This window comes from Capra hircus, chromosome 24 (assembly GCF_001704415.2).
Source record: "Capra hircus breed San Clemente chromosome 24, ASM170441v1, whole genome shotgun sequence".
NCBI classification, from domain to species: Eukaryota; Metazoa; Chordata; class Mammalia; order Artiodactyla; family Bovidae; genus Capra; species Capra hircus.
The window spans coordinates 33,551,780-33,563,959 of record NC_030831.1 but is presented as its reverse complement, the minus strand read 5'-3'; the positions used below and the strand labels follow the sequence as shown (position 1 = coordinate 33,563,959).

At 45.9% G+C, this 12,180-nt stretch overlaps 1 protein-coding gene across 3 annotated transcripts in view; it reads right to left on the bottom strand.

Annotated features, from left to right (window-relative positions):
- TMEM241 (transmembrane protein 241) overlaps nucleotides 1–12,180 on the bottom strand; it is a 115,761-nt gene that overhangs the window by 44,348 nt on the left and 59,233 nt on the right. For all 3 annotated transcript variants that reach the window (XR_001917184.1, XM_005697049.3, XM_005697050.3), the window contains exons 11-12: nucleotides 9,159–9,193; nucleotides 2,903–2,972 (exon numbers count right to left, since the gene is read on the bottom strand). Coding sequence is in view for 2 of the 3 variants with exons in the window: in XM_005697049.3 (XP_005697106.1) it covers nucleotides 2,903–2,972; nucleotides 9,159–9,193 (105 nt within the window). In the remaining variant the exon portion in view is untranslated. The remainder of the gene's footprint in view (nucleotides 1–2,902; nucleotides 2,973–9,158; nucleotides 9,194–12,180) is intronic.

The window sequence follows — 12,180 nt, the reverse complement described above, 5'->3', positions numbered from 1 at the left end:
TGTCAGTGAGGTGGCTGGCCCTCCGGGGTTCCTCTTGGTGGCATCCATGCCCCACAGCCCCAACATCACAGGTGCCTGGCTCTCACCTGCCATACCTCAGTCCGCTTGGGGCTCCTCCTGTCCTCTCCGGAGGGCACGGTTCCATGTTGACCCTTCCCCTCAGCACAGACTCTGAGAGGACTGAGCTCCAACATGCTCCTGAAAGTACCCATGAGTCCTTCCCATCACCTGACTTCCATGTCGGTTAATCATTTCTAAATGATTCATGGGTCCTGCCCTCATCCAGCTCTTCTACTTCCAGCTTGCCTACCCCTCGATGTGGAGGCAGTCTTAAAAAGCACTGGGCGGACCCCAGGAGTGAGGGAGCCTGGGGCTCCCTGTTAATGGGGCCTCTGACCCCTCAGGCCTCCATGACCCCTCCTGAGCTCCCCCAGGACCTCTGAAGGTGACCGCTTGTAGTCTGAGATACAGTTATAGGGGAGCCATGAGGTGATGTGGGGAAAACTGAGACATTCTTTTTTTTTAATTTTACTTTTTTTTTTTAAAATTTTTGGCTGTGCTGGGTTTTTGTTGTTGCACACAGGCTTTCTCTAGTTGCAGTGAGTGGTGGCAGTGGGGGTGCTACTCTCTACTTGTGGAGCATGGGCTATAGGGCATACAGGCTTAGTTGCCCCATGGCACGTGGAATCTTCCCAGATCATCGATTTAAACCCATGTCCCCCGCATTGGCAGGTGGATTCTTAACCACTGGACCAACAGGGAGGTTCCAACACATTCTTAAAAGAGGGTAAGCTCTGTGTGTGCTTAAGTGAGATGCAGAACGTAATAGAGAGTCAAACTAACTCAAGTAAAGATTTCCAAATCTTTTAAATGAAAAAACCTGATTTTTAATGTTGGGTTACAAGACAGCTTAAAAGGGACAGAAATGGAGGCAGAAGATCACCCCACAAAGCTATCACCCATGGGCCGTGAACTCTGTTGCTCTGATCAAATTAACCAAACCTGGTACCCTCCCTCCACATCCTGGTCACCCAACACGGCCAAATAACCAGGCTCAAAGGGAAGCAAGCCCATGGACACTCGCACCACAAATCCTAGCTAACAGGCAAGTGACAAGGCCTGAGCAAAGAGACAGGAACTGAGCAGATGAATTCTGTCAGTGCTTTCCTAAAACTTCTCTGAAGATGATTTTTTTAAAAAATCATTCTGAGCCTCAAATGCAGAAAAGTGTTAGCACTCAGCCATGTCCAACTCTTTTGTGACCCCATGGACTATAGCCCACCAGGTACCTCTGTCCATGGGATTCTCCAGTCAAGAATACTAGAGTGGGTAGCCATTCCCTTTTCAAGGGGATCTTCCCCACCCAGGGATCGAACCTGGGTCTCCTGAAACTCCTGCATTGCAGGTTGATTCTTTACCATCTGAGCCACCTCTATAATATTGAGTCTGTGTGTGTGCTAACACACTCCCATCAGAAACAGCACCTAGCCTGCATATTAGCTTTTGACTCTGTGAAGAATCACTGCTTCACAAGGCACAACCTCTTCTGTGTGGGAACAAGTAATCTGGCTTTCATGCAGCAATTGCTCCTGGTCTGTTGACATTCTATTTACAGAAAATAATAATGCCCACCATTGCTGGGCTGGGCAAGATGCTTAGAACTTTATGTACCTTATTTAATATACACAGTCATCCTGTATTGGTTTGATCTTTTCATTTTACAGATGAGAAAATTAAACTAAGGTTTGAGAGAACTAGGATAACTTGCCCAAAGACACAAAGGAGCAAACAGCAAAGCTGGAATTTAACCCTAGTCTTTAAATATATCAGAATCCATGTTTTTGAGACTTCCCTGGTGGTCCAGAGGCTGACTCTGCACTCCCAATGCAGGCAGCCTGGCTTTGATCCCTGGTCAGGGGACTAGATCCCACATGCTGCAACTAAGACCTGGAGCTGCCAAATAAATACATAAGAATGTTTAAAAAAATAATGCTAAAAAAAAAGAATCCCTCCTTTGAGATTATCCACAGAAGCCTTTCCATTTCTCAGCACAAGAAAGTCAAGTGAAGTGGGGCTCATGCAGGAAAAGAGGGTGGGTAGGATGGGATGAATTTCTGTTTATCTGTGATGCTCAGACATTCAGTCATGCCCAACTCTTTGCAACCCCATGGACTGTAGCCGGCCCCATTCTTCGGTCCATGGGATTCTTTAGGCCAGAATACTGGAGTGGGTTGCCATGCCCTCCTCCAAGAGATCTTCTCGATCCAGGGATTGAACCCATGTCTCCTGCATTTCCTGCACTGGCAGGTGAATTCTTTATCAGTAGCACCATAAATGTATCCATCTAATTGGTCCACATCTCTGATCCTTCCCAAAGCCAAATATTAGGGATCACCTTGTGGTCTAGATAGCTCCTAGCTGTTGGTTTCAAAATCTGTCTCTCAGAGTCTTAGGGTTCAGTCAAGGTTTTTTGGAGGTCCCTCCTTAGAAACAAGAGAGAAGTCAAGGCAGAAGCTGACAAGGTGTGAATCTGTACCCGAACCTCGCCTTGAACGGAATCAGTTTCATCATTTTTACACGCTGAAGTTCTGTTTAAGAACTGCTTGTGGGAGAGAAAAAAAGTGGGAAAGTTTGCTCACTCCTGCAGTTCTGAAAACCACTGCTCTGGCCAAGAAAATTATTCAGGACAGGGGGCCTTGCAGGTCCCAGGCCAGCTCTGAGCATCCAAGAATGTCCTTTAACAGCCCTCTGATGGCCGAGGAGGGAATCTTCCTCATTGGCACCGGGTACCATTTTCTTCTGCTGCACATTCAGGCAGTGAGCCTGGGCTTCACAAAGGCACAGGTGGTAGTACAGAAACAGAGAGATCCACAGTGTGAGGGGCTTTACGAGCTGGGATTACCTGGCGCAGCAGCTGCCGTGGAATCTGTAGAAATACAGGAACGGAAAGTCCAGGACGCTGAAGAGATCACCTGGTGGAAACAGCAAGAGTTGACACACAAGGCCCGAAAGCCCCCTGTCCCCAGCTGCCCAGAAATGCACTATATCAGCGAATTCACTCCAGCATTTGAGGGTCTCTATGTCATCAGCACTGTCTTAATATATTAATAGGAGTATGATGTGCTGTGCTAAGTCGCTTTAGTCGCATCTGACTCTTTGCGACCCCATGGACTGTAGCCCACCAGGTTCCTCTGTCCATGGGATTCAGGCAAGAATACTGGAGTGGGTTGCCATGCCCTCCCTCAGGGGATCTTCCCAACCCAGGCATCGAACCTGCGTCTTTTGCATCTCCTGCACTGGCAGGCAGGTTCTTTACCACTAGAGCCACTGGGAAGCCCAAGTATGATGACAGTTATCACCCATTTAGTGAGAGCCTGCCCTGAGCAGGACTCTGTGCTAAAAGCTTTCCGTACATTGGTTTTTCAATCCTTGTAGCAATCTGTGAGGCTTTCTTATCCCCATTTCAACTGGAGCTCAGAGAAGTGAAGTGTCTGAGATTGCACAACTCTTGAACTCTGGAGCCAGACCATGGACCCTGGTCACTCCAAACGCTAAGATCTTTACTCTTCACCCGGCAGCCACCTCTGCCTCAGCCAGAGTATAGGACAAAAAGAATCTTTTTTTTTTTCTAAGATTTTTCTATTTTTTTTCTTATATCTAAAAAAGGATCATGAGTGCATGCCTCTGACATCTTCTCTCATTTTTGTGTTTTAATTACCACACAAAGAGAGCAGGGGCCAACGGCCATGCAGACTCATTTTAGTTTAAGGTCCAAAGGGTACATTTATTTCTAGTGAAGTAAGTTCATTCTTTTAGTTCCACTTGGTGCAAGAGGAAAATCACACATATTGGCTGCTTCCCTCTCTGGAATTTGAACTTGGTCACAAACAAGAAGTCAGGAGATTAAAAAAGCAGAAAGCCTTCCAAAAATGTCCAGAGAAAAGGAATTAAGCATTTCCACGGCAGAGAGCCTAATCCTTCCAAATCTCGGATTTCTGAGATTCTGGAGGCGCCAGGCCTTCAAGACCCCCAGGCCTGGGTCTGTCTCTCAGTTCTGGATGGTCTGGAGCCAGAAAGGCTGATTTTCCTGAGTATTCACAGCACGGTAGGGGCAGTGGAACATTCTTCATCCCTTTTTCTTTTTTTAATGTTTTAATTAGAGGATAATTGCTTTACAACTGCTGTGCTGGTTTCTGCCATACACCAGCATGAATCAGCCATAGGTATACATATGTCCCCTCCCTCCTGAATCTCCTCCCACCTCCCACCCCATCCCACCTCTCCAGTTTGTCACAGGGCACCAGATTTGAGTTCCCAGTGAATTTCCACTGGCTGGTACTAATGAACCTATTTGCAAGACAGCAATGGAGAGGCAGACATATAGAACAGACTTGTGGACAATGGGCGGGCGAAAGAGAGGGTGGGATGAATTGAGAGAGTAGCATTGAGACATATACATTACCATATGTAAAATTAGATCACTAAGCTTATTAACCAAGAGTTTCAGAACAAAAGACACAGTGCATGCTACACTTCCTCAGCCTTAGATAATCTCAAATGGTCCCTTCGCTGTTCATCTGAAACTATCACAAGATTGTTAATTGGCTATACCCCAATACAAAATGATTTTGGTGTTAAAAAAATTAAATTAAAAAAAATGATCTCAAATGATTCCACCATCAATTGGGAAAGAAAGGTGTGAATTCCATTTCTCTGGAAGGTTGCTTTTTTTCTACCGTAACTATCGTGATTTTGTTTGGTTTGGTTGGTGCATATGTACCTGCGTTTAAAGTGAGAGGGTCTTCAAGGATCTGGTTTTCTTACAGCCCAGCAATAGGCTGAGTTTTGTTTCTCTTTACATTCGGCCCCACTGAACACCTCTGTCGTCTACTCCAGACTTATTTGGGTGGAGGGACTTTGTAACCAACATCAGGCCCAGACGTGTAAAGTGCATGAAGAGCTCCACTGCTTCTGAAGGCCCTTTTCTTCCAGAAGCGACAGCCAGGGTATCCTTGAGCATCCGGATCCTAGCGAGCGGCCCCAAGCCCCTGCCGGGAGGGAGGGTGGAAGGATGTTCTCCAAGGCTTTGTTCTGTCTTTGGCGGCTGTTGGTTCTTGGCTTTTTCCCAACCTCCCTTTCAGAGTGAGGGAGACTGCAGTACAGTCAGTGTGATCAGGAGGACTAGGCAGAGAGGAATACATTAAACGCATGCCTCATATTTCCTTGGGTGCTACAGCCTCACTCAGGGGAGGTGAACTGGGCTCCTGGTGCCCAGAACAGGGAGATGGGAGCAAGGGGTGGTCTTGATGGCCCAGCCCAAGCTGTGGAGAGATCTGAAGGGCAGTGGAGTGGTCATAAGTAGATAGGGAGGGAGGAAGATAAAGCAAAAAAAATCACCATCCCAAGGAATTGACCAGTTACATAATAATCCTCACCCAAATCCTAAAAAATTGATCACATACATTACTGAGAGCAAGAGAGAGCATAGCTGGCTCTTCTCGTTGAGCCATTTCTAAAACCTCCACACATTTGTCATGTAGTTGATCCCATGACGGTCTCTTCTAGAACCATCCCGTTCTTGACAGCAACGATTCTGTGATTATTCATCACTTGTATCCATTGTGTTAGGGCCATCTCTGACAAATAACAAGAGCTAGTGAACCAAGAGTATCCAGGAGACCTCAACACCTCCTGCTTTCCCTACAGAGAATGTTCCAAACACCTTCCACTTGGCTCTGCTTGTCTTCAATCTGAAGTTTTATGTTAGTCGCTCAGTTATGTCCAACTCTTTGTGACCCCATGGACTGTAGCCCACCAGGCTCCTCTATCCCTGGGATTCTTCAAGAAAGAATACTGGAGTGGGTTGCCATTTCCTTCTCCAGGGGATCTTCCCGATCCAGGGATGAAATCTGGGCATCCTACATTGCAGGCAGATTCTTTATGGTCTGAGCCACCAGGGAAGCCCAATCAATCTCAAATCGACCCCCAATGCTTCTCCTCTGATGACTTTAGTTGGCCTCTTTTTTCACTTTAACAGAGAGGGTGTACACCAGCTTCTCAACTATGCTACAAAATTAGCCCTAAAGATCTTGCAGTATGTGGCTGGCTTGACCCAACTACATAAGAACTAAACCCAGGAGCCTAAAAAAAGGTATAAGGATGCTCAAAAGACAACATTCCTTCACTGCTAGTGCAGAACACCCACTTTAAGCACAAAGTAAGTGGTCCAAGCACTGTAAACTTATCTTGTGGCATCAACACACTGCTTACACACCAAGGTCTGAGTTAAGCCTTCATCCTCACACTCCACGGTTAAAATTCTGCTGACTCTCTGAGGGAGTGAATCCCATCTCTCTGAAGATAATGGAGCATGAAATTGCTACAGTGAAAAGTGTGGCAACGATCTTATTACATCCAAGAACAATTGATATTTGAACAGCAGGAAAATTTCCTCACCACATTTCAGTCCTCAGAATCAGTGGGAAAGCAGAAGGTCAGTTCCAAGATGTAGTGAGTACTGTTGGCTTTATCTCAGTACTAGCAATAGACACCAGGTGACAAGGTCACTTCTTTCAGATTCCTGCAAGTCTTCCTGCCCTTCTGGTTCTAAGAAATGTTCTCTCTTGAAAATGCCACCGCAGAGGGACCTCACACAAAGAGGAAATGCAAACTTTCAAACAGAGGAAGAATTTCTTTTCCCTACTCTTACCTAAAATAGTCCCAGGGGAAGCAAGGTTCCAAGATTCTTGGAGCTTCTGCATGAACCGTGACTTTGAAAGATTAGAAGGAGATGTAGACCCCACTCACCAAAAAGCAAACCAAATGCCTGAAAGGGCAGAAGCATCAGGGTCTGCACCCAGGACACAGAGAACTGCTACCTGGTCCCTACCTACCACCTCATCTCAGTGCACCCCAAAAGTGTGTGTCTAAGCCACACCATCTGCATCACAGGAAAGCTTATCCTTCTAGCTACTCAGGAGTGAGTGAGAAGGGCAGCTCAGTCAAAAGCACTACTGAGAGACCATCACCCACCTAGGAGAGCAGCTAACATAAGACAGACAACACCAAAGGCTGGTGAAGACATGGAGGAACCGGAAGCCTCATGCACTATGGTGCGTGCTTCCATGTTAAGTCACTTCAGTCATGTCTGACTCTTTGCAACTCTATGGACTGTAGCCTGCTAGGCTCCTCTGTCCTAGGCATTCTCCCAGCAAGAATACTGGAGAGGGTTTCCACGCCCTCCTCCAGGGGATCTTCCCACCCCAGGGATCGAACCTGCATCTTTTATGTCTCCTGCATTGGCAGGCGGGTTCTTTACCACTAGCTGCTGGGTGGGAGGTAAAATGGTACAAATGTTTTAGAAAACGGGCACTTTATTTCAAGGGTAAACAAATGACTACTCTAAGACCCAGAAATTCTACTCCTAGGTATTTATCCAAGAGGGCTGAAAACTAAGTCTACAAAAAGTCTTTTATGAGAATGTTGATGGCAACTTTATTCATACCAGACCTAATCTGGAACAATTCATGTGCATATCATGAATTGCATAACAAAAGGTTCATACACTGGCACACTCATCAGCAATAAAGGGAACAGACTAGTGAGATACACAACAACCTGGATGAACCTCAACACTCTGCTGAAGGCAAGAGCCAGACACAAAAGAATCCTTCCTATGTGTTTCGATTTGTATGAGACTCTCAAATAGACAGAACTTATGTATGGTAACAGAAATCAGATCAGTAGGGGCTTCTGGTGGTTGGTAAGAAGGGAGTGACTACGAAGGGGCAAGAGAAGACTTTCTGGAGTGACAGATGTTTTCTATATCTTGATAGAGGTGTGAGTTACATGGGTGTGTACCTTTGTTGAAACTGATCAAGCTGTACATTTAAGAATAAGCATTTCCTTTGTGTAAATCATATTTCAGTTTTAAAATGTTTTGAAAGTACTACCAAATAATGAAGACACAAGTAAAAAAAAAAGAGGTAAGACAAAACCAAAAAGGATAAAGCCCTGTTTTAAAATGTCAGAAATTAACAGAAGGTATTCCCTGGAAAGTCCAGTGGTTAGGACTCAGCTTCTACTGCAAGGAGCACAGGTTCAATCCCTAGTTAGGGAACTAAGATCCCACAGGTGGTACAAAACGGCCAAAAGAAAAAAAGAAGGAAATTAACAGAGCCTTAAAAAAAAAGAAAAAGACTGCACCCATGGGTCCTGACTCTTACTGTATCTTAATTGGTGCAGATATAAGGAGTCTTGAAAGCACTCTGGCTGACCCACACCCAGTCTATGAGGTGGACATTTCACATGGAAAGTGTAATAAGCAAGCAGGAAAGAATGAAGTGTCCCCTCTGTGTTAAAAATGGGCTAGACTACCCATAGGGCTGGGTCCTGTGAGAAAGCTAACGCACCGGCAGGAACCGGAGCTGCTCAATCAGGGCAGTACTTGGACACTTCTGGAGGAGAGAGAGCTTCCTCCCGTTTCAGTTGCTTACACTTTGTAATTAACCTTATGGTCCTATGAGAAAACATCACCAAGACCCATCAGAGAGTTTAGGTCAAGTGACCAGGCTTTATAAAACTGGGAAAAACTGATCTCCAAGGGATCTCCTGGATTCTGAGCTTCTGTAATCTCGTACACCAAATTCCTACCTTAATCTCTACCTGCCTTAATTATCTAGTCTAACAAACCTGTGTGCTTTTTGAAGCAGGGGGCTGCTGTTTGAGCTGTACAAAGTTGTGCATTACACAACTTCGTTCCAAACAACAAACAACTGCACTGTTTATATAGACCACAGTTTTATTTGTTACCAATTCACATAAAAGTAGGAGGAAATGGCAATCCACCCCAGCATTCCTGCCTGAAGACTCTCATGGACAGAGGAGCCTGGTGGGGGATACAGTCCATGGGGTCGCAAAGCGCTGGACACCACCGAGTGACTGAGCGAGTGCACACTGAGTGACTGAGCGAGTGCGCACATGCGCATGGACAGTGAATTCCATGACGGAACATTAAGAGCAGTTTCAAGTATGGGGGCCATTCCTGACACCCTGGAAGGCAGCCACTTTCTCTTACAAAATTTCCCTCAGAGATATAAGCAGGGTCAGAGCACTGGGTCAGTGGGCAATGTAAGACAAACAAATAAACAAAATCTTACCTGTGGGGTGAGCTGCTAAAGCCAGGAGCACCGCACTGAAAAAGAAACAGCAGACTGGTGAAGAAAGCTTCGCCAGCACTGAGAAAACAACATCCATCCTACTTGGAAACAGTGAGACTTGCCTAAAAGCAAATTATCTGCACTGAATGTTCTCATTCTGATGAAATCTAACTCATCAGGAAGAGTGTGAGAATCTCCTGAAATGTCTCAAGTTTTGGTAAAAGGGCTGGACCTCCTGTGATGATTCTGAGGGTCCACACTCTTCTCTGAGCATCAGCCATACCATGAATGATTACCATAGCCCGCTAATCTAAAGAGTGTCCTTGTCAGTGAAACAAAGCAGACTCTAAATTACAAAGAGGCTGCAGCCTAAACGCTAGCTGTTCAATGTGAGCTAAATCTACTTGTGAGCTAAAGCACAAAATTGACTACAGAAGGAGTGTTAGATTTCCAAGAAACTAATCCACAACATGATCCATGCCACCCACCCTTGCCTGAAAACTTCCTGGACCAATCCGTAGTTGATGCTATAAGGGACAATGCAGGTCATACCTGTTCGGCTCTCTCCCATCTTCCTCTCTGGAAACCTGTCCCATCTCGCAGTGCCTGTCTACAAGCACTTTTGTGTGGCCCTAAGCCCACCTTCCATACCCTCTTGTATCAAAACTCATGCTACCAGGCAGCTGGTTTAGTTGGCGGTAGGAATAAAACCTTGTATTCAAATAGAAGAAAGAATGTTTGTTTGTTTGTTTTAATGTTGGATGGCCTCACTCTGATTCTTAACCCTGCAGACACATCTGAATAGCCCAGTATCCTGGCTAGAATCTCTAAGGGGCATCCATGGTTTTACTTTGTCATGGCTCCTGGGAGCTATAAAGTACCAGGGCTGAGAACCACTGCCTCGGATCTGCAGTTGGTGACATTACAGGAAAGTAGAAGAGGCCAGTTTTACAGGGAAACCAATGTGAGTTCATCAGCCCTGCCCTGCCCTGCTCTTGAGTTACCTCCCAGCACCATTTCTGATTTCCTGACAGCTCCCAAAGGAGCAGCATTACAGAAAGAAGCAAGAAGAGAGGAGGGTTAGGACAAAGGCCATGGAGAATAGCCACATTCTGGCCATTCAGAAGTTGTAGGTTTGTAAGATAAGTATTTACATGCAGCTGTAAAAAAACATACACACCACAAACAAGACGAGCTTTTCTATCCTTCACACAGGCTGTCTGCTTGCTGTCTCTTCTTTCTCCAGAAAGCACATACCCTCTACATACCCCATTATTCTAGCTCACTGGATCCCCTTCCACTTATAACTTCAGCAGTGGAAGTTATTGCTATTATGGTAGGATGTGAGGGACGCCTTTTCCATCCCAAAATATCTCCCAGGGCCTGGCATGGCATCCCAAATGCCATCATCAGCATCACCCTAAACGGTGACTCTAAAAGAAAAGACTAGGGGGTAAAAATAAATCATTAAATAAAAGAGTTGGTTCTCTAGTCCACGTCTGAAAATTTGTAAATATAATGTCATGCCTTCCTAATTCCTACACTATGATGGCCTTGGGAGCAAGAACCATATTTTATTCATCTTTGGCTCTCAAGGATTTAGCGGGGCCAGAGGCATAGCAGGTTCTCTCTGTGTTTTCAAACCAGCAGAGGGATCAAACCAGCAGGCAGAGGTCCAGACAGATCTGACCAACTGCAGATCTTTGGGTTTGGATGCTCAGGGCCTGTGGCAAATCGAATCTCAGCCCTGGTTCACCTTCTTCACTTGTACTGAAAAGAAGACTTAGAAACAGAATCAGCAGTCTGAGGCAGGAAGCCTTGAGCATCAGGCTCCCCGGCAGTGAAACCCTCACATGGGGGGGAGGCAGAAGAACTAGCAGGTGGGGGTGGTCACAGTGGCTTGATTTTCCATCCCCTTAACCCTCTGCTGCTGCTTGAATTGGCTATAAGCTCGGGGGATGGGGGGTGAAGAACTGTTTAAAGTGGTACGATGTCATGGAAACACTTCAAACACCAAGAGCCTTTCTGCATTTTCAGAAACATCTTTTGAAAAGGCAGCTGGTGGGTCTGTAGGTGGAGAATACAGCTCGTGTTGAACATTTCAAGCTGAGTAACTTCCTCCAGAAATCCATGAGGCCAAAACTGACAGGGGCTTCCCTCACAGTTCAGTTAGTAAAGAATCTGCCTCCAATGCAGGAGACCCAGGTTCAATTCCTGGGTTGGGAAGATCCTCTGGAGAAGGAAATAGCAATCCACTCCAGTATTCTTGCCTGGAGAATCCCATGGTCAGAGGAGCATAGTGGATTACAGTCCATGGGATTGCAAGAGTAGGACACAATTTAGCCTAAACCACCAAATGCTGAAAGGCACCTCTGTGAACTCAGTCCTCTGGACAGAATGCTGTCGCATGAGGCAAACTTGAGCTTCGGACAGCAAACCTCGTTGTTTCTCAATTAGGTCCCGTAGGGTGCCCTGGGGACTCTCAGGATTCAAGAATGCTCCCAGGCTATTCTATTGAGTGGCTAAGCCCTACTCTATGCCTGGTTTGGGGCAGAGGTACAAAGGTTCAATGCATGCATATGTGCTAAGTCGCTTTAGTCATGTCCAGCTCTTTGTGACCCCACGGACTGTAGCCGCCAGGCTCCTCTGTCCATGGGATTCTCCAGGCAAGAATACTAGAGTGGGTAGCCATGCCCTTCTCCAGGGAATCTTCCCAACCCAGGGATTGAGCCCTGGTCTCCTACAGCTCCTCCAGTGCAGGTGGATTCTTTACCACTGAGCTACCGAGAAAGCCCATATATTCAATATTACACTTGATTTATGACATTTAAGTGTAATCTATTCAATACTATTCAATGCCACACTTAAATGTCATAAACCAAGCCTCAAACTTCATCCTACCTTAACAAAAACACCTTCAAAACAACCTGGAACTCCAAATTAAAGCAGAATTCTCAGAGTCCCTAGAGCTTCATGTCAGAAGGTGGCAGTGTGGGGAAGGTCCAGCCTCTGGCTCCCGACC